General features: G+C 42.9%; 1 protein-coding gene across 1 annotated transcript; it reads left to right on the top strand.

Annotated features, from left to right (window-relative positions):
* The first annotated feature begins 64 nt into the window (after nt 1-64).
* LOC129823731 (tyrosine-protein kinase JAK1-like) lies at nt 65-24,580 on the top strand. The gene is made up of 25 exons (XM_055882683.1): nt 65-263; nt 3,045-3,240; nt 3,799-3,916; nt 4,113-4,263; nt 4,387-4,550; nt 4,680-4,884; nt 5,070-5,222; nt 7,276-7,458; nt 7,643-7,800; nt 7,981-8,095; nt 8,332-8,521; nt 10,421-10,524; nt 10,971-11,126; nt 14,384-14,471; nt 14,884-15,011; nt 15,885-16,020; nt 16,273-16,424; nt 16,750-16,900; nt 17,262-17,356; nt 17,760-17,940; nt 18,055-18,179; nt 18,631-18,803; nt 21,891-22,008; nt 22,486-22,596; nt 23,432-24,580. The coding sequence occupies exons 2-25, from the start codon at nt 3,057-3,059 to the stop codon at nt 23,555-23,557; spliced, it is 3,465 nt and encodes a 1,154-aa protein (XP_055738658.1). The 5' UTR covers nt 65-263; nt 3,045-3,056; the 3' UTR covers nt 23,558-24,580.
* Nucleotides 24,581-25,912: the final 1,332 nt, after the last annotated feature.

The raw sequence follows: 25,912 nt of genomic DNA, 5'->3' as shown, positions 1-25,912 counted from the left end.
TCATTCCGTTTCCGCTAGATTGTTTAACCAATAGACGTAGTTGGGCGTGGATTTTCGAAAGCGTTTTCGAGAATTGACACAACGTTTGCCTGGAAGACCCATGACCGAGATTTGCCAGCTGCATTACGCAGGACTGGACACCTTTATCAATGGTAAATGCTGAGAAAGTCATTATAATACATAGTAATAATAGTACATTGATATTGAGACACTGATGAACGACAGGGTTGTTTTTCCAGAGACTCGTGGACGGCAATACATAGGTGAGTTTCATGAGTTGTTTCATCATGTATTATTGGTACAGGTCAAGTGTATACTGTAAAGGACCGTATGTTATGTATAATGACGGATACCTGTAACAAATCGAACTTCTCTGAAATGAAAATGGATGGCCCTCCCTTCAACAATACATATGTTTTACGTGACCCCCCCCCCCCCTGAACGCTTTTTAAAAGAAACAAGTGACCCTCCCCTATACCCAAAATAATAATTAAAAACTAAAGTGGATAGCAGGGAACATGCCTACCGCTCTTAGGGCAGACACGAGCCTTAGATGTGCAGTTTTAGGAACTGTTCTTATACGCATTATGCATTGCATGGCAATGTAGTATTTTTGACGGCGCTACAAGCCAGAAGGTTGTGGGTTCTAAAACCAAGACAAGATATCTTTTATAACAAAAACATTGAATTCATCTATCATTTTATTTGTGCGTCCCAGAAAAAAATAGCCTTTTATAAATTAATTTCATACAATTCTAAGTCATTTTACATGACTGGAGAAAAGCAGTTACAGTATTATTTTTTTAATATATACTACACAAAACATGTGAGCGGAGTGGAACGGGGAGCCGTGCATTCATTATTTGGCGGAGCAGTAGCGCTCAGCCACGAGTTCTGGGCACGCTCTACCCAGTGCATTTCCGTTTCTTTAACCAGGTTTCCATCCCCCATATGTGAGTAAAGTACATGTCGGATAAAAATAAAAGTAATGACAAGCCTTATGGAAACAGAACATTTTCCGGTAAACTTTCCGAATGTCCGAATGTGCAAGGTGATGAGCTTGATTCTCCTTTCCAATAAATATCGAGGGTATATTCTGGTGTGACATGATAATCGATGCTTGGCTGCCGTTTGACAAATAAAAGGAATATCGCTCTTTTGTCCATGATAATAATCTTATCATGTAGGCTATACGTGCGGCTCTAGCCAACAACACCCAGATAGCGATTTTGGCTAGAGCCGCACGTACAAATAACAAAGCGGGCCCCTATATAACAATTTTTTTTTGTGAGAACCATCAGTAGAGTTCATTCAATGGAAACCTATTTAACTTGTATTTTTTTTATTCGGTACATGGTAATTTAACCACAAAGAGTATTTACTACGTCATCACGTGCAGCCCTTTTTTTCTGTAACAAGTCAATTTGATGGAAACATCTCAGGTGGGGAAATGCGCATATTGTTTTTATGCGGATTTTAGAATATTCACATGAAAATCTGTCGCCAATTGGATGTAAACCTAGCTATTATCACTAAAATTGTATTTATTTAATTTAAGGCATATTCTGTTGTATTTAATAGCCTACCCAAACACAAGTAATGCGCAGAAGTTTTGAGTATCTAGGTTTCCATCCAATTGGTGGCAGATTTTCATGAAAATAATCTACAATCTACATATATAAAATATGCGCGTTTTCCCACTAGAGGTGTGTTTCCATCAAATTGACTTGTTGCAGATAACTTTTGCGGTTAAATCCCCATGTACCGAATAAAACATTGTTACATGGGTTTCCTTCGAATTTTCAACTCTACTGATGGTTTTGTCACAAAATGTGTAGCATTAAATAGGGAATGTGCCCCCTCTGGTATTGGCAAGTGAGCTGTTGCCAACAGCTCGCGGATATAGCCTACACATTGAGATTACTATGGACAAAAAGAGCGAGATTATTTTAATTTGTCAAATGGCAGCCAAGCATCAATCATCATGTCACCAGAATAAGACTCTCGATATTTATTGGATTTGGAGCATCAAGCTCATCACCTTGCACTTTCAGCACCCTGTGAAGTTCATCATAATTTATTTAATCTGTAGCCGAATAAATTGTATGCTTTCCAGAGTGGTGGTGGGAGGACTACACAACATATTTTCGCGTGACTACAAGTTTACGTCTATAAAATCGTTATTATATCAATATTTGCGCAAAAAAGCGTTTCCACCGCAGTGGAGTGTATTCATGGATTCCAAGGGCAGCCAGGCATCCTCAAATATTTGACCAATAAAAAAAATGATCATTATTATTATTTTATTTATCTTTCGTCTCTCTGTGTTTCATAATTTTCTGTCAATTCACAAGTGGCTGAATCTCACTGGGGAAATAATCCGAGTGAGGGAAACAGCGCCCCTCTGTCTCTGTATGTGTAGCCCATGTATCTGATGCTGTCTGGAACAAAAGAGTATGACATGTTGCCGCCATAGCATTTGATTGACTGATGCCAGTAAGTGTTTGGCCTCCTCCCTTGATCATTTAAAAAAAATAATAATAATTAGCCAATCAGCGTTGCACTGAGCTAAACTGTGGGTTGTCCTGGTGCAGCAAAATGCCTCTCAAGGGAGGCCAGTTTGGATTCGGCTTGACAATGCCCTGTGCACAAAGCGAGGTCCATACAGAAAATGTTTGTTGAGATCGGTGTGGAAGAACTTGACTGGACTGCACAGAGCCCTGAACTCAACCTCAGTGAACACCTTTGGGATAAATTGGGACGCCGACTGCGAGCCAGGTCTAATCGTCCAATATCAGTGCCCGACTTCACCAATGCTTTTGTGGCTGAATGGAAGCAAGTCCCCACAACAATGTTCCAGAATCAAGTGGAAAACCTTCCCAGAAGAGTGTGGGGGGGGGACGACCAACTCCATATTAATGCCGATGATTTTGGAATGAGATGTTCAACGAGCAGGTGTCCACATAGTTTTGGTCATGTAATGTATTAAAGCCACATAGTAACCTACTTCTTCACCCGCTCAACGTTCACCTTGTCTCCTTTAGTGAAGCAGGGCAATGGAAGTGGGCAGGCAACTGTTGGTAAAGATGAGGATGAAGAGGAAGGGCGAGTTCACCTCAGTTCCTGTAATAGCGCAGGGCCTCGAGGTCCATCTCTACCTGGAAGAATCTCCCCGGCTGGAGTTTCTCCGGGGTTGTTACACTGCTGAGGAGCTGTGCACAAAGGCAGCTAAGAAGTGCGGTGAGTCTGAGTCACGTTAGTGTTGGCACATACACTGAGCGTGTACAGAACATTAGGAACACCTGCTCTTTCCAACTTGACACAACAACTGTAGGAAGTAGTCAACCTGGGCCAGCATCCCTGTGGAACGCTTTCGACACCTTGTAGAGTCCATGCCCCAACGAATTGAGGCTATTCTGAGGGCAAAATGGGGTGGGCAACTCAATATTAGGAAGGTGTTCCTAATGTTTGGTAAACTCAGTGTATGTGCCCTGACTCTGTTCACTCTCTCTTTCTCTCTCTCTCTCTCTTGCACAGCACACACAACAAATGCGGAAAACACACACACTATTAGTTGGTGCCCCATCTCAGTTTGTTCTCCTCAGTTTGTATCCTTCTTTTCAGAGTAGAACATTCAGCAGGATATTTTCACTCAGACCGTTTTTCTCGAGAAATTCCATAAGTCTTCCTTCTGCCTCCTGACTTATTTGAATGTTTGTCATGGATCATGAATATGACATTGTCATATAGCACCTGGCTGGTTCTTGCTGAGGGAAATCATGTCTCATTTTTTTCTAGGCATTTCCCCTCTTTGCTGCAATTTGTTTGCCCTGTATGATGAGGTCAGGAAAATCTGGTTCCCTCCTAATCACACCTTCAAGGAAAGCAGCCACTTAAAGCTCCACTATCGCATGAGGTAAGCATTAGGATAAGCTACTCCTCAGTTTGTCACAAATATTGAAGTAACAAAACAGAGAGAACCATTTTAGGATGCAGCAGCTATTTGGTCTGCAAATTCAACAAACTTGTTGAGTTAAACCATTTCTTTCTTACAAAACGTTCATACTGACAGTGAAATACCTTTTAAAGATAACCCTGATCTCTTTATTCAGGTTCTACTTCACCAACTGGCATGGTGCGAATGAGAGTGTGCCACGTGTTTGCAGACACACCCTCAAGAGAAAGAACAGCAATGGTCCCAAGACCGAACCAGAGGGTAATCCCCTCCTTGACACTGCCTCACTGAAGTATCTGTTTGCCCAGGTATCCTTTCACACTCAGAACATATTTTCACACAGTTTAAAACAGGTATATACTCAAATGGAGAGCTCTAGCATACACAATCATATATCCTGAATCATGTGTTTGTGCGTTTGATTTTCCCAGGGTCAGCATGACTTCCTGAAGGGGTGGGCCACACTGTGTAACCCTCAGAATGAAGAAGAGGTCCACTATATTGAGAATGAGTGCCTGGGGATGGCAGTGTTGTCTATCTCACACCATGCCCTGGACAACAACATCATCATCCCTGGTGTAGCAGGGCAAATCAGGTAACCAGTCACAATCCCAGAGGCTCAAAATTAAACCGTTTATTACTGTCGGTTTACCATCTTTCTTACGCTCACGCACACACACACACACAGACCTGACTCACACACGACTCCTTCCGTCCCACCCAGCTATAAGAAATATATCCCAGATAGAGTGAACCAAATCATCAAGCAGCGGAACTTCCTGACACAACTCCGTATCTCCCGGGTGTTCCAGGACTTCCTCAACGAGTTCAACAACAAGACAGTGCAGAGCGACAACGTCAGCACCCACGACATCAAGGTCAAATACCTAGCTACATTGGAAACTCTGACCTGTGGGTTCGGCTGTGAGGTGTGTAGCAAGATGTACTACAGTACCCATAATGCTCTCTGTAACCGTGTTTGCAGACACACTCTCAGAAAAAAAATTGCACTGGGCCAAAGACAGAACCAGGTGGTACTCTGATAGTCTGTCTAAGGTCTGTGTAAAGAAGTTCCTGAAGATAACAAAATGGTGTCCTGTCTCATCAATACAAGGACTACGAGCCCAAAGTACTCCGTGTGATGGACAGCGAAGGGGAGATCCAAGGAACACCCACTTCCTGTAACCAGGGTCAGCCCACCCAGTACCAAGTCCTTGTGTCTGGAAATACAGGGATCAAGTGGCGGAGAAAGCAACAGAATGTGACCGTGAGTATATTATTTTGGCACATATAATGTGTAAATGATGGTACACCTTGTATCTATCATTATTATCTGAATTAAACCAAATCTAATCTTATTAGTCACATGCTAAATACAACAGGTGTAGACTTTACAGTGAAATGCTGAATACAACAGGTGTAGACTTTACAGTGAAATGCTAAATACAACAGGTGTAGACTTTACAGTGAAATGCTAAATACAACAGGTGTAGACTTTACAGTGAAATGCTAAATACAACAGGTGTAGACTTTACAGTGAAATGCTGAATACAACAGGTGTAGACTTTACAGTGAAATGCTGAATACAACAGGTGTAGACCTTAGTGCAATGCTGAATACAACAGGTGTAGACCTTAGTGCAATGCTGAATACAACAGGTGTAGACCTTAGTGAAATGCTGAATACAACAGGTGTAGACCTTAGTGAAATGCTGAATACAACAGGTGTAGACCTTAGTGAAATGCTGAATACAACAGGTGTAGACCTTAGTGAAATGCTGAATACAACAGGTGTAGACCTTAGTGAAATGCTGAATACAACAGGTGTAGACCTTAGTGAAATGCTGAATACAACAGGTGTAGACCTTAGTGAAATGCTGAATACAACAGGTGTAGACCTTAGTGAAATGCTGAATACAACAGGTGTAGACCTTAGTGAAATGCTGAATACAACAGTTGTAGACCTTAGTGAAATGCTGAATACAACAGGTGTAGACCTTAGTGCAATGCTGAATACAACAGGTGTAGACCTTAGTGAAATGCTGAATACAACAGGTGTAGACCTTAGTGAAATGCTGAATACAACAGGTGTAGACCTTAGTGAAATGCTAAATACAACAGGTGTAGACTTTACAGTGAAATGCTGAATACAACAGGTGTAGACTTTACAGTGAAATACTGAATACAACAGGTGTAGACTTTACAGTGAAATGCTGAATACAACAGGTGTAGACTTTACAGTGAAATGCTGAATACAACAGGTGTAGACTTTACAGTGAAATGCTGAATACAACAGGTGTAGACTTTACAGTGAAATGCTGAATACAACAGGTGTAGACTTTACAGTGAAATGCTGAATACAACAGGTGTAGACTTTACAGTGAAATGCTGAATACAACAGGTGTAGACTTTACAGTGAAATGCTGAATACAACAGGTGTAGACTTTACAGTGAAATGCTGAATACAACAGGTGTAGACTTTACAGTGAAATGCTGAATACAACAGGTGTAGACTTTACAGTGAAATGCTTACTTACGAGCCCCTAACCAACAATGCAGTTTAAAAAAAATACAGATAACAATAAGAGATAAAAGTAACAAGTAATTAAAGAGCAGCAGTGGAATAACAATAGTGAGATCATATACAGGGGGTACCGATACATAGTCAATGTGCGGGGGCACCGGTTAGTTGAGGTACTTTGCACTGCAAATAATCTGGGTAGCCATTTGACTAAATGTTCAGGAGTCTTATGGCTTGGGGGTAGAAGCTGTTTAGAAGCCTCTTGGGCCTAGACTTGGCGCTCCAGTACCGCTTGCCGTGCGGTAGCAGAGAGAACAGTCTATGACTAGGGTAGCTGGAGTCTTTGACAATATTTAGGGCCTTCCTTTGACACCGCCTGGTATAGAGTTCCTGGATAGCAGGAAGCTTGGCCCCAGTACATTGGGCCGTTTGCACTACCCTGTGTAGTGCTTTGCGGTCGGAGGCCGAGCAGTTGCCATACCAGGCAGTGATGCAACCAGTCAGGATTCTCTCGATGGTGCAGCTGTAGAACCTTTTGAGGATCTGAGGACCCATGCCAAATCTTTTCAGTTTCTTGAGGGGGAATAGGTTTTGTTGTGCCCTCTTCACGACTGTCTTGGACCATGTTAGATTGTTGGTGATGTGGACACCAGGGAACTTGAAGCTCTCAACCTGCTCCACTGCAGCCCCGTCGATGGGAATGGGGGCGTGCTCGGTCCTATTTTTCCTGTAGTCCACGATCATCGTCTGATATTTTGTTTATCAAGAGATAAAAAATGTCATGTTCATCTATTTCTCAGAATGCATGGACTGCCAAAGAGAAGAAAAAATCCCCAAAGCACAAAACAAACATCAACTGGACGAACAAACCACCTGAAGGCGTTTCGAACGAATGGAAAACCTTCTCCGACTTCCATGAGATCACACACATCAACATCAAGGGCTCCACAGTCACTGTCCACAAGCAGGACAACAAAAAGATGGTAGAGTTTCATTGTTTAGTGTTTCAGGGGAAACTTATTTAGCAAAATGTTTAATAATATCTGAATGAGCAATCTTGATCGAGGCTAAGTTCCATTGCTTTACATTACGTCTGTGTATTCTTTTGTACCAATTTTTACATTGGACATCCACCTTTCATCGTTTGTTGTCACTTTGTTTCCATAGGAACTGAGCCTGGTTTTCCACGCAGAGGCCTTGTCTTTTGCCGCCCTTATTGATGGATACTTCCGACTGACGGTGGACGCACATCACTTCCTGTGTACAGACGTGGCCCCTCCCTCTGTGGTGCGGAACCTGCAGGAAGGCTGTCATGGGCCAATCAGGTGAGTTTAAATATTCCTATTCAGTTGTCATTGGATAGAGAACATGTACATATTATTACAATGCAAAAATGTAGTACTTCTATAGTCCATTTGTTTGATTATACAGATATTGATATAATAATACTTCTATACTAGTGTAGAAGTGAGTTGATCCAACCCTTTTGGCCCCTCCCCTTCCAGCATGGACTACACCTCCCACAAGCTGCGTCAGGAGGGCGAGGAGGAGGGCATGTACGTCCTGCGCTGGAGCTGCATTAACTATGACCACATCCTCCTGACTGTCACAGGCAACGAGGTACAGTACCACAAACACCACCTGCCTCACCCACAGTCATGTAGACATGTATACAGCCACTCTCATTTTAAGACAATCGTACATTTATTTCTTTTGAAAACAGGTCCGTCCTATCTTGTTAGTCACCATAATTTGCCTGAACTGAATTGTGATAATTCATTGCTGTATGAATTTCTGTGTTAATAAATGGACTGATGTATTGCTCTCTAACCTCTTTCTCCTCTTGGCTGCTGTAGGTGGACCTGACCAATAGTCGTCTGTACCGTAGCTTTAAGATCGAGGTGGGGCCGGAGGGCTACAGCCTGAATGGTACGGACCTGAGGCAGCCCTCCCTCAGGGAGCTGATGGAACAGCTGAGGGGCCAGACTCTCAGTACAGACAGAGTCACCTTCCAGCTCTGCAAGGCCTGCCCTCCCCAGCCCAGAGGTATGGTATGATACCCTGCCCCAAAACTCTCACCACGGCACCTAATGCCTTACCATAGTCCTGCCCAGAGGTTTGGTATGATACTTTGCCCCAAAAATATCATCACGGCAATGAATTCCTTACCATACGGGCATTGGTACATTATACCATACAATACACCAGGGGGCCTCATTTATAAACATCACTTACACACAAAATATGCCCCAAAACATGCGTGCGCCAGTTTCCACGCAAAAGTTGGATTTTATAAGAAACTAGATAGGCTATTATAATCTCATCAGGCAGGGAGTTTATAACATACAGTAGAGTTGAACATGGAAGTGTGTAGGATACCACTTTAAGTAGGGCTACAGTAGTTTTCATCAGAGTAGATCAATGTTTCAGAATTCGTGGGCAGTGCAGCATATTTAGGTTCCGGAAAATGCCAAACATTATTGCGTTTCAAATGATCTGTTTACAGGTCCACAACAATTTGTAGTTGTTTTTGTCTTTCAGAAACGGTCAGATACAACAAATGTCATTACAAAAGAAAACATTCTGCCAACACCTCCAAAGACATTTGATCAAGTTTGCCATTACTAGGTCTAATTCCAACACTTCCAAAGTATACAGCACATAAGGGCGTTATTGTCACCATAAAAGGTGAATGATGTCAACAGTGAAGTGAAGAGGGGGCTCCAGGATGCTGGCCTTCTAGGCAGAGTTCCTCTGTCCAGTGTCTGTGTTCTTTTGCCCATCTTAATCGTTTCTTTTTACTGGCCAGTCTGAGATATGGCTTTTTCTTTGCAACTCTGCCTAGAAGGCCAGCATCCTGGAGTCACCTCTTCACTGTTGACGTTGAGACTGGTGTTTTGTGGGCAGTATTTATTGAAGCTGCCAGTTGAGGACTTGTGAGGGGTCTGTTTCTCAAACTAGACACTCTAATGTACTTGTCCTCTTGCTCAGTTGTGCACCGGGGCCTCCCACTCCTCTTTCTATTCTGGTTAGAGATAGTTTGCTCTGTTCTGTGAAAGAAGTTGGACACAGCGTTGTACGAGATCTTCAGTTTCTTGGCAATTTCTCGCATGTAATAGCTTTCATTTCTCAGAACAATAATAGACTGACGACTTTCCGAATAAAATGAATTGTTTCTGGTCATTTTGAGCCTGTAATCGAATCCACAAATGCTGATGCTCCAGATGCTCAACTAGTCTAAAGAAGGCCAGTTTTATTGCTTCTTTATTCAGAACAACAGTTTTCAGCTGTGCAAACATAATTGCAAAAGGGTTTTCTAATGATCAATTATCCTTTTAAAATGATAAACTTGGATTAACTAACACAACATGCCATTGGAACACAGGAGTGGTGGTTGTTGATAATGGGCCTCTGTACATCTATGTAGATATTCCATTAAAAATCAGCCGTTTCATTAGTCATTTACAACATTAACAATGTCTACACTGTATTTCTGATCAATTTGATGTTATTTTAATGGACCAAAAATGTGCTTTTCTTTCAAAAACAAAGACATTTCTAAGTGACCCAAAACTCTGAACGGTAGTGTAGTTATTGTCATTTTTGAATTCAGGCTGTAACACAACAACATGTGGAATAAATCAAAGGGTATGAATACTTTCTGAAGGCACTGTATGACGGGTGCCAAGTTTCTGCATCTCAATATCTTTGTGCGTGCGCGGTCTTTTCAGAAATGGTGCACGTGGATATTTAGTATGACATTTACACAACGGTTATAAATGAGGCCCCTGAGCTGGATGAGTTCTTCTGTTCATACCAATATCAAACAGGAAATGTTGCTCAGTAACCGTGGTTTTCTCTGTCACCTCATCTCACTTTAGAGGGACATGTTTGGCGTGTGTCTTTTTTGTTTCCTATTTCTGCATGGTTTTTCGTTTTCTTTAGAAATCTCTAACCTTCTGTTCGTGACGAAGAGAGAGGCGGTGCCGACACACCCCATACAGAGTCAACTCATCTTCCACAGGATCCTCAAAGAGGACATATTGCAGGTGTGTGTGTCTGTGTGCTTGCGTGTGTGTGTGTATGTATTGGGGACCCGAGTGGCGCAGTGGTCTAGGGCACTGCATCTCTGTGCTAGAGGCGCCACTACAGACCCTGGTTCGATTCCAGGCTATATCACAACCGGACGTGATTGGGAGTCTCATAGGGCGGCACACAATTGTCCCAGCGTCATCTGGGTTAGGGTTTGGACGGGATAGGCTGTCATTGTAAATAAGAATTTGTTCTTAACTGACTTGCCTAGTTAAATAAAGGTAAAAAATGTTTTTTAAAAAAAATGTATGTATGCGTGTGTGTTTTCAAGCTAGAGTACAGTATGTTTGTGTGAGCAGGATGCCCTACACTGGCAATGCTACCTTTTCATTCATTTGTTTGACATGTACAGTTATGCTTTTCTGTCATTAACCAGGTCTGTGTCTCCCATATGTCTATCTAGGAGGAGCACTTGGGCTGTGGCACCAGAACTAACATCTATGCTGGTAAACTGAAGATAAAGTGTGAGCAAGAGAAGGATGTATGGGGTTCCCAAACCCACCACCAGGTCAAAGTGGTCCTGAAAGTGCTGCGGTCCCAACACAGGGACATCTCTATGGTGAGAACACACGCGTGCACACCCTCACACGTTCTGTATAAATATAAGAGGCTTTATAAATATATTTGATTGACATTAACACAGTGGTGTAAAGTACTTCAGTATACATATTTTAAAGTACTACTTAGGTTGTTTTTTGGGGTATTTGTTCTTCACTATTTATATTTGACAAATTTGACTACATTCTTAAAAACAATCTCTACTTTTTACTCCTGTACATTTTCTCTGACACACAAAAAGTACTTGTTCCATTTCGAATGCTTAGGCAGCACAGCAGTATGGTCCAATTCACACACTTATCAATATAACGTGTTCTCATCCCTACTGCCTCTGATCTGGCGGACTCACTAAACACAAGTACTGAGTTTTTAAATTATGTCTGAGTGTTGGTGTGTGCCCCTGTCTGTCCATAAATAAAAACAAAAAAGAAAATGGTGCCGTCTGGTTTACTTAATATAAGGAATTTGATGTATAGCATTTACTTTAACTTTTACTCAAGTATGACAACTGAGTTCTTTTTCCACCACTGTACTTGAGTACATTTAAAACCAGATACTTTTAGACTTTTACTCAAGTAGTATTTTACTAGCAACGGTCATCAAAATTGTTAATTTGAAAGAATTAAACAGTTGGCTAATGGATGAACATACTTTAAATCCAACACATTTTGATTGAATTATAGGACATAAAACATTTTACTGGCATGGACAAATAATGGAGTTCAGGGATTTTGGTGGGAATTCAGGTAGTCAATTTATTGCCAAATTTCACTTTTGTTTTCTTAGAATGCACTCATATATATACTCTTTCTAACGGTATCAAGTATTTTGTAAATATTTCGTGTTAAGATAAAGAAAATTATATGTGCTGCATTTGCATAAATACACTGGGTATATTTGCATGTATGAATACATTAACATAAAGGGGTGGAACAACCACCAAAACTTAGTCTGTCTAGGCCTACCTGCACTCACCTGCGCTGTCTAGACTGACTCATTAATTACTGTGGTTGTCACGTTCTCTTGCCTAATTCAATAGCAGGATCGTCTCGGATTAAAACGGGGTTGGCTCTAGATTACACCTATTTATATATCACTATAATCCGAGTGTTCACTTTCGGAAGTTGCTTTTATTTCAGCACATCGAATTTGTGTAAAAAAAAACAGTGTACATTTTTTTTCAACTGTATAAAAAAAATATTCCCCGTAAAATGAACACCTATCAAAATAAAGTGCTCTTTCTTCTGATGTAAGTGTCGAGACGATGCGTTAAATCCCAGACTAAGCTTTAGCGTTCTTATAAATGCAAAGACAGTATATTCCATTGAGCCCATTTCAGCCATTACCGGGTGTGTTTGACAGGCATTTGTGGTCAGTGCCGTTTAAAATGTGGGAGGGCGGTTAAAATTTTTTAATAATAATAATTCATGATCATGACCTTATTTCTATTACAAAATATTGGATGACTGTCTTTCATATTCCATTCACCCAGTTCAATGTAACAGCGATAGGTTTAGGCTACTACATGATACTCAACATTTTCTTTTGCTCCAACCTAGCCTATGAATGAAAGATTACAACGTAGGTGCACACAGGTCGAGAGAAACATTTGAGGTGACAGACAGTGACACATTCAATACATTGTTGCACACTCTTGCCTGCATCTAGCTGATATATAGGGTGTAATCATTAGTCCAACAGTTGCAAACAAACGTTTCTATTGGAAAAATGCAGGTATATTTATCCCCGTTTGCTTCCATTTAAGATTTTTTTTTAACAGAATCGGCTTTAGTGAATACACCCCATATCATGCGTAAACACAGTTTACTTTCATAGCAGCCACGTTGTATTCCTTCTCGCATCTATGCGGTCTCCTCCTCTCAACTTTTGCCTTCGCTTATGGACTTCAATGCACAACACATCAGCTGTATGTGGTCAGGTGAAAAAACCTTTCTAAGCCAAACCATGTCATAACCACTACACACAGCCTACATCGTTGTCACCGTATTAGCTAACGACATAGTCAACATAGCTAATAGAACTAACGCGTTAGTAAACCCGCTACAATCATGCGGTAACGTTACAGTGTACAGTCAGTAAGCAGTTTAGAACTTACACCGGGGGGCCCAGTGCCAATACATTTTTAAAACCAAACGCTTACCTTGACATGGAAGAGTTCCAGTGTTGTGTTGGATAGTCATAGCCAGCTAGCTAACATAGTATCCCACTGTTTGAGCAGGGTGTTTGAGTAGGCTAAACTAACTAGCTGTATTTGCTAGCTAAGTAAAACTGAAAAGAATTACACTCTCTCTCTCGCTTCTCCTTCATTTTGGAATAAATTAATTAGTTAAAAACTGTTCAAATATTGTCTTTCTATTTTGACTCTCTGAGTCAACTGCTGACCACAAGTTATGCACTGCAGTGGAAGCTAGCTGTAGTTTATGTATTCAGTACTAGATTCATTCTTTGATCCTTTGATTGGATGGACAACATGTCAATTCATGCTGCAAAATCTCTGATGGGTTGGCGGACATCCTCCAGAAGTTGTCATAATTACTGTATTGACATCAAGGTACCCAGAGGAGGACGGAAGCTAGCTGTCCTCCGGCTACACCATGGTGTTACCCTACAGAGTGCTGTTGATGCTACTGTAGACCTTCATTGCAAAATAATGTGTTTTGATCAATTATTTGGTGACGTGATTATTTTTAGTATGCTTTTATCTAAAAAAAAGAATACTTTTTTAAATGTTTAAAAACATTTTGTTTTATGAAATTCACTGAGGAGAATGGTCCTCCCCTTCCTCGTCTGAGGAGCCTCCAATGCTGACAGGTCTTTACAAACATTTCCGCAGTTGTAGCGTTACCTGGAAAAAAAATTCAAGCACAAGCAAGAGTATGAAAGAGTCGCAGGACTAAAATGAAATAAATCAATCCAGCGAGATTTAAGTGACAAGTGACCCTCAACCACAGGAAAAAGATAGAGGGCGGGCCATGCGCATTGCTAATTTTATTGGGTGACTTTCACTTTTACTTGAGTCATTTTTTGTTAAGGTATCTTTTACTCTTAGTCAAGTATGACAATTGAGTACTTTTTCCACCACTGCTCACACACACAGTTCCTTTCTCCATTACCTGTCTGACTTTGTGACCACTTTCTTTGACCTTTTGACTTTGATCTTTTACCACGGACCTCTTTCCGTCAGGCTTTCTTTGACCTTTTGACTTTTGACCTTTACCCCTGACCTCTTTCCATCAGGCTTTCTTTGAGACGGTCAGTATGATACAGCAGCTGTCCCACCAACACATCGCTCTGCTGCATGGCGTCTGTGTTCGCAACCAGGACAGTAAGTCACCCTTCCTTCCACCATTCCTCTTATCTTCATTCTTAAACTGACACTCAGCGATATGCCACAAGCCGCAGGATGAACCTAAGTTATTGTAGGTGATTGTGATGCAAGACTATGTACTCGCAACAGAGTATCTGCTACAACTTGATGACTGCAACCTAAGAACTAGGGAGAAGTTTAGCCTGGCGCTTCGCGTTCCTAGATGTTGAGGAAGTTGGCCCAATACTGTTGTTTACTCCATGCTTTGCTGAAGTCCTAGATGTAATGACATAGTGTCTACATTTGCAATATGCCGTATGTTGTGGAAAAGACTTTATATCTCTGACAGTTAAAAAAATTAGCAATTTGCTAGTGTGAAAATGGGCTAGACTTTTTTGTGGACCTCTAACTGTGTGTGGTCCCTGTTCAGATATCATTGTGGAGGAGCATGTGAAGCTGGGTCCTCTGGATGTGTTCATGAAGGGTTGTCGTCTTCAACTCAGCACTTCCTGGAAGTTCCAGGTGGCCCAACAACTGGCCAGCGTCCTCAGCTACCTGGTGAGAAACCATCAATCAACCCTGATTCACACTATAGGGCCAAGCCTAGCTGTACTGGGATGGCCTGCTTACGCATCCACCATAGTTAATGGAACTGTGCTGGAAAGGACAATGTGCAAGGAAAATATCAGAGCCAGTCCAGTATGGTTCAGGTTGGCCCTATAGTATAAAACAGGCATAACAATGTGCCATGATAATAACATGACATTCTGTATTCTTACCAGAATGTAAGCATCTTGGAACTTGGTGCCAACCTGGAGTAGACAGTAGTTTGTTAAAACTTGTACAGATGCAGTCGAATATATTGTCACATTTGCTCTTTACAATGGAGTACAATGTTCAGTTTTTTTCTTTTCAAAACGGGTTGAATGGCTCTTTTTACCACGTAGGCACCTGCAACTTACCACAGGTAAAAATACATTATACATTGAACAAAAATCATTGCTTCCAACCAAATTTTGAATAATTTAGTCCAGGCCATTTTTGACTGTGACGTGAAAGATCTTAAATTTCAGTTATAATTGTTTTCCTTCTTGGTCCTGTGCCGTTGTCAATCAAACAAATACATGTGTAAAAAAAAAAAAAATTAAATCGACTTTTTTTTAAAGAAATCATGGAAGGGTGGCTATATATTTGTCTGTATCTGTATATGTCAGTGGAGGCTGCTGTGGGGAGGACAGCTCATAATAATAGCTGGAACGGAGAAAACGGAATGCCATCAAACACATGGAAACCATGGAATTGGTGCCATTCCACCCATTCCACTCCAGCCATTACCACGAGCCCGTCCTCCCCAATTAAGGTGCCACCAACCTCCTGTGGTATACGTCTATATGGCTGTGGACTTGACCCTTCCCTGTATTTCCCTCTCAGGAGGATAAGAAGCTGGTCCATGGTTATGTATCTGCTAAGAACATCCTAGTGGAGCGGGATGGCCTGGAGGGAGAGACTGGGCCCTTCATCAAACTCAGTAGCCCTGGGGTCCCCATCTCTACACTCAACAGACAAGGTGTGTGTGTGTGTGTGTGTGTGTGTGTGTGTGTGTGTGTGTAAATGATTTGTTCTATAAATGATTTTGTATTTCTACTGCCACTTATATACCTAGTCTCTTGTAAAATATATTTTGCAATCTCAATGCCCTGCTCCTGGCTAAATAAAGTTCAGATGAGAACGATAACAACATGCTGTATAAGAAAGTGAAGTCTGTCTGTCTGTCTGTCCGTCCGTCCGTCCTGTCTGATGAGGCTGTGTTGTATTACAGAGTGTGTGGAGAGGATCCCGTGGATCGCCCCAGAGTGTGTTAGGGACAGTCAGGTCCTGAGTGTTGCGGTGGATAAGTGGGGCTTCGGCACCACGCTGTGGGAGATCTGCTATGATGGAGAGGCTCCTCTCAAAGACAAGAAACTCATAGAGGTACACACACACTTCCCCTCACAACACAATAGAATTACTAACATACAGTGAACAACGCAATCTCTCCCTCACAACCACCCCTAGACTTCCCATACAAAACATGAATGTATTCCTTATTTACCCAGGTGATATATCTCTTTCAGAGGGGAGGTCTTTCTTGAGTTATTTAATTGAATACACCTGTTGTTGTCTAGTTTTTTGACACTGTGAAAATCAAATAAAAAATCATACCATACCACTTAGATGCAAGGTATTGGAATCAATATTAGAACAGAGCCCAAGTCTTGGTCCCTGATCTGTCTCCTATCTTTTTCTCTGTGAGCAGAAGGAGATGTTCTACTCGGCCCAGTGTTCCCTGGTGACCCCAGACTGCCCTCAGCTGGGTGAGCTCATAACCAAATGCATGACCTACGACCCCAAGAGGAGGCCCTTCTTCAGGGCCATCGTCAGGGACCTCACCGGGGTGGCTGAGCAGAGTAAGCGGACAAAGAGGACTCATCTTCCCTGTTTCTCTCTCTCTCTGTCACCTTCCCTCTGTTTCTCTCTGTCACCTTCCCTCTGTTTCTCTCTGTCACCTTCCCTCTGTTTCTCTCTGTCACCTTCCCTCTGTTTCTCTGTCACCTTCCCTCTGTTTCTCTCTCTCTCTGTCACCTTCCCTCTGTTTCTCTGTGGTACCTTCCTCCTGTTTCTCTCTCTGTGGTACCTTCCCCCTGTTTCTCTCTCTGTCACCTTCGTTCTGTTTCTCTGTGTCACCTTCCCCCTGTTTCTCTCTGTGTCACCTTCACTCTTGTCATTGTCATCTTCTGTCGGTCACGCTCTCTGTGGCCCCTCCCCCAGACCCAGCTCTGCCTCCTGGTAGGGTGCCCATCCAGGAAGTGGACCCCACCGTGTTTGAAACCAGGTTCCTCAGGAAAATCAAAGACCTGGGTGAGGTAGGGAGACTCCTAATACATGTAGACTTTTAGGATGCTTGTCCACATTAAAGGGGCAATCTGTGATTGGTACAATACATCCATTGTTGGACTTTTGAATTCTAGCCAATGATTGTTGAAGAATATCACTCCTAAATGTCTCATGAGCTTAGTTCAATTGTCTTACCCAATCAGAACCCAGAATATAAGCTATACATTTACATTTTTAATTTAAATATAATGAGGTGATGGCTTTGTTTTATGGATCAGTTTGTTCCCCTGTAATGTGAGGATTGTGGTATGTAACAGTGTGTGTGGGGTGTGGATATAAACTGTACCTGTATGGCTTTCATCAATATTGTTCACAATGTCTGTGGCTTTATTCTTTCATTTGTGTGTGTGTGTGTGTGTGTACTATTCGCAGGGTCACTTTGGCAAGGTGGAGTTGTGTCAGTATGACCCCCGTGGGGACGGTCGAGGGCAGCTGGTGGCAGTCAAGTCTCTGAAGCCAGAGAGCAGAGGTCAGCTGTGGAGAGAGATAGACACCATGAGAGAACTCTACCACCACAACATCGTCAAATACAGAGGAGTGTGTAGCGAGGAGGGTGAGGAGAGCTCTGCATTCCTACAATCTCACACACACACACACACACACACACACACACACACACACACCTCATCCCAGTGACGGGGTTTGTGTTAGCACTGTGTTTGTCTAGGTGGGAGAACCATTAGGCTGATCATGGAGTACCTGCCAGCGGGGAGCCTGAAGGACTATCTGCCCTGGAGGAAACACCAGACTGACCTCAAGAGACTTCTCCACTACGCCCTCCAGATCTGCCAGGTATGGTAGTATGGAGCTTCATTAATACCCCCAAAAATGGATTACATTTTAATTTCCTCCTTTTAATTCGACCCTATTAGGTGTTTATGTATGTACAGCAGTTTGTGATGATGGAAAGAGTTGGACAGAATCTAAACCATTGCACTCCTTTAAATGCACTTTCTGTGACTTGGTAACTGTTGCCTAGTACCAAATGGAATGTTGTGGGAAATGTTTCAAAGACTCATAGAAAGCACAAGACTGCCAGGTAAATAGCAATACAAATATACTCATAGAAAGCACAAGACTGCCAGGTAAATAGCAATACAAATATACTCATAGAAAGCACAAGACTGCCAGGTAAATAGCAATACAAATATACTCATAGAAAGCACAAGACTGCCAGGTAAACAGCAATACAAATATACAAACTATAAAAACAAGTGAAGATGTGTGTGTGTGTCTCTCTCAGGGAATGGATTACTTGGGATCCCAGCGGTTCCTCCACCGGGATCTGGCGTCCCGGAACGTTCTGGTGGAGAACGAGAGCACGGTGAAGATCGGAGACTTTGGCCTGACCAAGAGCATGAAGGAGGACAAGAGTTACTACACTGTCAAAGAGGAGACCGACAGTCCTGTGTTCTGGTGAGCAGCGTATAAATAGAACGACAACACAGGAGGTTGGTGACACCTTAATTGGGGAGGACGGGCACGTGGTAATGGCTGGAGCGGTACAAGTGGAAAGGTATCAACAACATCAAACATATGGTTTCCATGGTTTCCATGTGTTTGATGCCATTCCATTCGCTCCGTTCCAGACATTATTATGAGACGTCCTCCCCTCAGCAGCCTCCACTGAATGACAAGATCATGTCTCCCAAATCAATGTGAAGAACATGAGATCAGGTGCATTTTAAAGCCTGGATCCCAGTCTATTTAATTGCTATTGGTGTCACACTCCAAGACCAAAAGTTAGTGGACACCTGCTCGTCGAACATCTAATTTCAAAATCATGGCCATTAATATGGAGTTGGTCCCCCCCTTTGCTGCCGTAACAGCCTCCACTCTTCGTGGAAGGCTTCCCACTAGATGTTGAAACATTGCTGCGGGGACTTGCTTCCATTCAGCCACAAGAGCATTAGGTCAGGCACTGATGTTGCGCGATTAGGCCTGGCTCGCACTCAGTCGGCATTCCAATTCATCCCAAAGGTGTTCGGTGAGGTTGAGGTCAGGGCTATGTGTAGGCCAGTCAAGTTCTTCCACACTGATCTCGACAAACCATTTCTGTATGGACCTCACTTTGTGCACAGGGGCATTGTCATGCTAAAACACGAAAGGTTCTTCCCCAAACTGTTGCCACAAAGGTGGAAGCACAGAATCGTCTAAAATGTAATTGTATGCTGTATTCCTCCTCCACCAAAATGTACAGTTGGCACTATACATTGGGGCATGTAGCGTTCTCCTGGCATCCGTCAAACCCAGATTTGTCCGTCGGACTGCCACATGGTGAAGTGTGATTCATCACTCCAGAGAACATGTTCCAATGCTCCAGAGTCCAATGGCCGCTTTATACCACTCCAGCCAACGCTCGGCATTGCGCATGGTGATCTTAGGCTTGTGTGCGTCTGCTCGGCCTTGGAAACCACTTTCATGAAGCTCCCGACAAACAGTTATTGTGCTGACGTTACTTCCAGAGGCAGTTTGGAACTCGGTAGTGAGTGTTGCAACCGAGAACAGATTATTTTTACGCGCTATGCTCGATTTTATACAGCTGTCAGCAACAGGTGTGGCTAAAATAGCCGAATCCACTAATTTGAAGGGTTTTCCACATACTTTTATGTATATTCAGTAAGTATTCAGACCCCTTAACTTTTTCCACATTTTGTTACGTTACAGCCTTATTATAAAATGTATTAAATGATTGTATCCACAATCATTAATCTACACAATACTCCATAACGACAAAGCAAAATCCTGTATTTGGGGAGTTTCTCCCATTCTTCTCTGCAGATGCTCTCAATCACTGTCAGGTTGGATGGGGACTGTCGCTGCACAGCTATTTTCAGGTCTTTGCAGAGATGTTAGATCGGATTCAAGACCAGGCTCTGGCTGGTGCCACTCGAGGACATTCAGAGACTTGTCCCAAAACCACTCCTGCGTTGTCTTGGCCCTGTGCTTAGGGTCATTGTCCTGTTGGAAGGTGAACCTTCGCCCCAGTCTGAGGTCCTGAGCACTCTGGAACAGGTTTTTATCAAGGATCTCTCTGTACTTTGCTCCGTTCATCGTTCCCTCGATCCTGATTAGTCTCCCAGTCCCTGCCGCTAAAAAACATCCCCAGAGCATGATGTTGCCACCACCATGCTTCGCCGTAGGGATGGTGCCAGGTTTCCTCCAGACATGACACTTGGCATTCAGGCCAAAGAGTTCAATCTTCGTTTCATCAGACCAGAGAATCTTGTTTCTCATGTTCGGAGAGTCTTTTAGGTGCCTTTTGGCAAACTCCAAGCGGACTGTCATGTACCTTTTACTGAGGAGTGGCTTCCATCTGGCCACTATACCATAAAGGTCTGATTGGTGGAGTGCTGCAGATATGGTTGTTCTTCTGGAAGGTTCTCCCATCTCCACAGAGGAACTCTGTCAGAGTGACCATCGGGTTCTTGGTCAACTCCCTGACCAAAGCCCTTCTCCCCTGATTGCTCAGCTTGACCGGGAGGCCAGTTCAAGGAAGAGTCTTGGTGGTTCAAAACTTCTTCCATGTAAGAATGATGGAGGCCACTGTGTTCTTGGGGACCTTCAATGCTGCAGAAATGTTTTGGTACCCTTCCCCAGATTTGTGCCTCGACACAATCCTTTCTTGGAGCTCTACAGACAATTCCTTCAACCTCATGGCTTGGTGTTTGCTCTGACATGCACTGTCAACTGTGGAACATTATATAGACAGATGTGTGCCTTTACAAATCATGTCCAATCAATTGAATTTACAACAGGTGGACTCCAAGTTGTAGAAACATCTCAATTATGATCAATGGAAACCAGGTTGTATCACATCCGGCCGTGATTGGGAGTCCCATGGGGCGGCGCACAATTGTCCCAGCGTCTTCCGGGTTTGGCCGGGTAGGCCGTCATTGTAAATAAGAATTTGTTCTTAACTGACTTGCCCAGTTAAATAAATAACTAAAAATAATTTTAAAACAATTTTGAGTCTCCTAGCAAACGGTCTGAATGCTTATGTAAAAAACTATTTTCGCTTTGTCATTATGGGGTATTGTGTGTAGATTGATTGAATACATTTTTGAATAAAGCTGTAATGCAAAAATAATTTTTTTAAGTCAAGGATCAGATTTAAGTCAGGGATCAGATTCAATTCTGATGTTCGGTCCTATGATGTTAACAGGATGGGGCTCATTGTATTTACATTAACTCACATGGGCGGCAGGTAGCCTAACGGTAGAGTGTTGGGCTAGTAACTGAGAGGTTGCTGGTTTGAATCCCTGAGCTGACTAGGTGAAAAATCTGTTGATGTGCCCTTGCTCTGCAGAAGAGCGTCTGCTAAGTGACTAAAACGTAATGTAAATGTACATGTTAACCTCGGTTGTGTTCATTAGGCAGGTGGCACCCAACGGAAGAAAACAAACAGGAAGGAACTACCTGGACTTGTCCAATAAGAAACGCTCATTTTCGGTTGCGAAACATTTTGCTACGGTGTGCCTTAACCCATGTGTTGCCGTGTAGGTACGCTCCTGAGTGCCTGGTGGACTGTAAGTTTTACCCTGCGTCTGACGTGTGGTCCTTCGGAGTGACCCTCTATGAGTTGTTGACCTACTGTGAGACGAGCAGCAGTCCTACCACGGTAAAGAACTTTGTCTCTTTGTTAACCTTACTATGAAAATATGTTAATACAAATTCCTTAAACTTGACTGATTTGACAAATACCAGGGGTCAGACCTGTTAACATGTCTCTGATGAGATACCAGGGGTCAGACCTGTTAACATGTATCTGATGAGATACCAGGGGTCAGAACTGTTAACATGTATCTGATGAGATGTATCCTAGTCTTAGTTAATTAAACTAGCGTCTGTCTGTTTTGGGGTCAAATCATTCTGAAGTTCAATACTCTGAGCGGTGCACTTTTCCACTTCCCTTCATGGATTTGAAAGGAAATTACTAGAAACTCCTTCCCCATGCTTGTACCAATCCAATGGTTTTAAATGCATGGGAGGAATGCATAAGTGTATACTTTGGGAGAAAAGACTGGGGTGTTGGTAGGGATAGAACTGGAGTGTTTCATCTGTTTTGGTTTTGATCATGTGTTATGGTTGTTCACAGGTATTCTTGGAGATGCTTCGTCCAACCCAGGGTCAGATGAATATCACCCGATTGGTGGAAGTGCTGATGGCCGGCAGGAGGCTGCCCTGTCCACCTCACTGCCCAGATGCAGTAAGAGAACTCTGGGAAATGGTTTAACCTGCTCACAAAGGCTGTAGTCATTCCGTTTCTTTCATCTGAAAGCTAATACTCTGGGGTGAAGTTTCCTCTAGGTACAGATCTAGGATCAGCTTCCCCTCTCCCGATCCTAACCTTAATCATTAGTGAGAAAAAATGCTAAATTGACCCACGATCAGTGTCTAGGAGCAACTTCACCCTACACCAAAGCTAATAGCACCCTTTCTAAATAGAAAGTCACTAGTGTTACTCTACAGATGTAGGATCTTAATTTGACCAGTTTCTCACAGCAGGAAAATAATCATACAGCAACAGGAAATGGGAGTTATTATGTGGATTATAATCGACTGACATTTTTGTAGGGGTTGATACATTTTTTTTTTAGGACAAATCAAGTCTGACATTTTGAAAGTGGAAATTAAAAACTTTAGAAGCCTTTTTATACCTTGAATAAACTACAAGTTTGCATTTCCTACAGGAAATTTCTTGCAACAACAGGGTGATCAAATTAAGCTCTGACACGTGTATAAAAATAACGATGCTCAATAGGAATGAGTAGGAATAGAACAACCTGCATATCTAATGGCTTTGAGCAGGTTGCTCGTTATCAAAGCCGATGTACATCAGCATAAAAAGGACAATTGCATCCACAAGGATAAACATGTCTTCCCAGGTGTGTTATCATAGCAACATTTTGACCCCTAGCTTTCAGGATATACATTTTTTTATGCTTCCCGACCCCAAAAAAGTTTGAAGATTTTTATATCTGGTCTTTGCACTTCTGTGTGTGTGTGTGTGTGTGTGTGTGTGTGTGTGTGTGTGTGTGTAGGTATACTCTCTGATGAGGAGGTGTTGGGAGAGTTCCCCAGAGAACAGGATTCAGTTCAAAGACCTGATCACAGAGCTGGAGCTGCTGCTGGACGAGATCCACGGAGGAGACGGACTGGCTGTCTGACCTGACAAAGCTGCTGCTGGACGAGATCCACGGAGGAGACGGACTGGCTGTCTGACCTGACAAAGCTGCTGCTGGACGAGATCCACGGAGGAGACGGACTGGCTGTCTGACCTGACAAAGCTGCTTCTGGACAAGAGGCACGGAGGAGATGGACTGACTGTCTGACCTGACAAAGCTGCTTCTGGACAAGAGGCACGGAGGAGATGGACTGTATGTCTGACTTGACAAAGCTGAAGCTACTGCTGGACAAGAGGCACGGAGGAGATGGACTGTATGTCTGACTTGACAAAGCTGAAGCTACTGCTGGACAAGAGGCACGGAGGAGATGGACTGTATGTCTGACTTGACAAAGCTGAAGCTACTGCTGGACAAGAGGCACGGAGGAGATGGACTGTATGTCTGACTTGACAAAGCTGAAGCTACTGCTGGACAAGATCCACGGAGGAGATGGACTGGCTGTCTGACCTGACAAAGCTGCTTCTGGACAAGAGGCACGGAGGAGATGGACTGTCTGTCTGACCTGACAAAGCTGAAGCTGGACGAGAGGCACGGAGGAGATGGACTGTCTGTCTGACCTGACAAAGCTGACACATAGATGGATAGATGATAATACTAGTGATGCACCGATATGTCATTTTTGGCTGGTACCGATATCCCATATTGTCCTTGCCAAAAAAACTGAAAATTTTAGCGCATTATAGTACAGTTAAATAGTTAACACACACACACATGGACGCAGCGTTCTAAGGCACAGCATCTTAGTGCAAGAGGCGTCACTACAGTCCCTGGTTCAAATCCAGGCTGTATCACATCCGGCCGTGATTGGGAGTCCCATAGGGCAACGCACAATTGGCCCAGCGTCTTCCTGGTTTGGCCGGTGTAGGCCGTCATTGTAAATAAGAATTTGTTCTTAACTAACTTGCCTAGTTAAATAAAGGTCACACACACACCATACTGACCAAAAAGTTATTTTGTTGGCATTTACGTATGTCCCCATTACCAGTAAAACGTAATCAAAACCTATTTCTTTCACTTACTTGCTATGGTGTTTTGTTGTTCATTTGTTCAGTCATTTCATTCTCATCCAGGATTTCATCATACATGTCAAGCAGTGAAGTTTCAGCTCTGCCTGTCCGTGGCCTCTCTTCCTCAGTGCGCACTGTCACTGTGTCCGTTTCCATCTTGTCCAGCTGTGTCTGTAACATTTCACGTAAACCCTGTTTCTTGTCTGCATCGAAGTATCGGTCCTTGTACATAGCATCGAGCATGGTGGCGACACAGTAAAGAGAGAATGCCACCGAATCGCTTGTTCACAGCCTGTGTCGGAGGACATGACAGAGGGGCGTCACGTCGGCTGCAGACACAGTTGATGAGATTATTTCTCCAGTCAGTTGTTTGAATGGAGCTAGCTAGTGTGTCCATGTTTCAAACATGTTCTCAAACGCTGTTGAAATGGTAGTAGCGGAATGAGAACCATCACATTCATGAGCATGTAATACGACTTTCCTCAGTACGAAATCCTCGACGACCCACTGTGTTGTCAAACTCAGCATGCTCATGGGGCTGATATCGCTAGTCCAAATGTCAGTCGTGAAGCTAATAGCAGTGACGCTATTACTGTGTAACTCCGGTAGGGCAACATCTGAAAAATAGCGCACTTGGTAGTGCGTACCAGTGCCCGACCAGTCGGCGAAAGCCAACATCACCCATGACAGAACGGTTGATTGTCAAGGGAAATGAATTCCATTATCTTGGCGTTAATGGATTTCACCTTTGAGTTGTCTCGCTGAAATGTTCTTCCTCTTTCAAATGTCTGCTGGACTTGTTGACTTCTCGATCCACACAGCAGACATTGTGGGCTAGGTTAGGAATGCTGTGTTGCACGTGTAGCGCTACATTTTACGTGGCGTCATTACATCATCTACCTACGTCATATAGGTGTGCACGTCAGCTTTGACATCGGTTTTGCACAGACGTTAAACTAGACATCGGGCCGATGTTGGCATTTTTAGCTAATATCGGCCGATTCCGATATGTTCACTGACATATCGTGCATCCCTAAATAATATAATTCATATCATAATATGTATGCCATTTAGCAGACACTTTTATCCAAATAGACAGACAGATAGACGGGTGTTGAAAACACAGCCGACAAAGACGGACAGAAAGCACAGACAAAAGCTCACTTGTCAAACGATAACAAGCAATATATTTTTTACAATAGGAAAACAAATGTAGGCTGGGTTGAAAACTGGACACTGTACCACACAGCCATTAGGTTAGCCACTGTAGCCCCCTACCACTGTTCTCTCCCACTGTAGCCCCCTACCACACCCAACACTGTAGCCCCCT

Source organism: Salvelinus fontinalis, chromosome 26 (genome assembly GCF_029448725.1).
Source record: "Salvelinus fontinalis isolate EN_2023a chromosome 26, ASM2944872v1, whole genome shotgun sequence".
Classification (NCBI taxonomy): Eukaryota; Metazoa; Chordata; class Actinopteri; order Salmoniformes; family Salmonidae; genus Salvelinus; species Salvelinus fontinalis.
Note: the sequence above shows the minus strand (reverse complement) of the source record. Positions and strands in the feature narration are given on the sequence as shown.

Coding starts and splice junctions, on each gene's coding strand:
- LOC129823731 (XM_055882683.1), top strand. CDS start 3,057: ATGGAAGTGGGCAGGCAACTGTTGGTAAAGATGAGGATGAAGAGGAAG. Junction 4,551..4,679: donor GGTGTAGCAGGGCAAATCAG/GTAACCAGTCAC, acceptor CGTCCCACCCAG/CTATAAGAAATATATCCCAG. Junction 16,425..16,749: donor AAGACAAGAAACTCATAGAG/GTACACACACAC, acceptor CTCTGTGAGCAG/AAGGAGATGTTCTACTCGGC.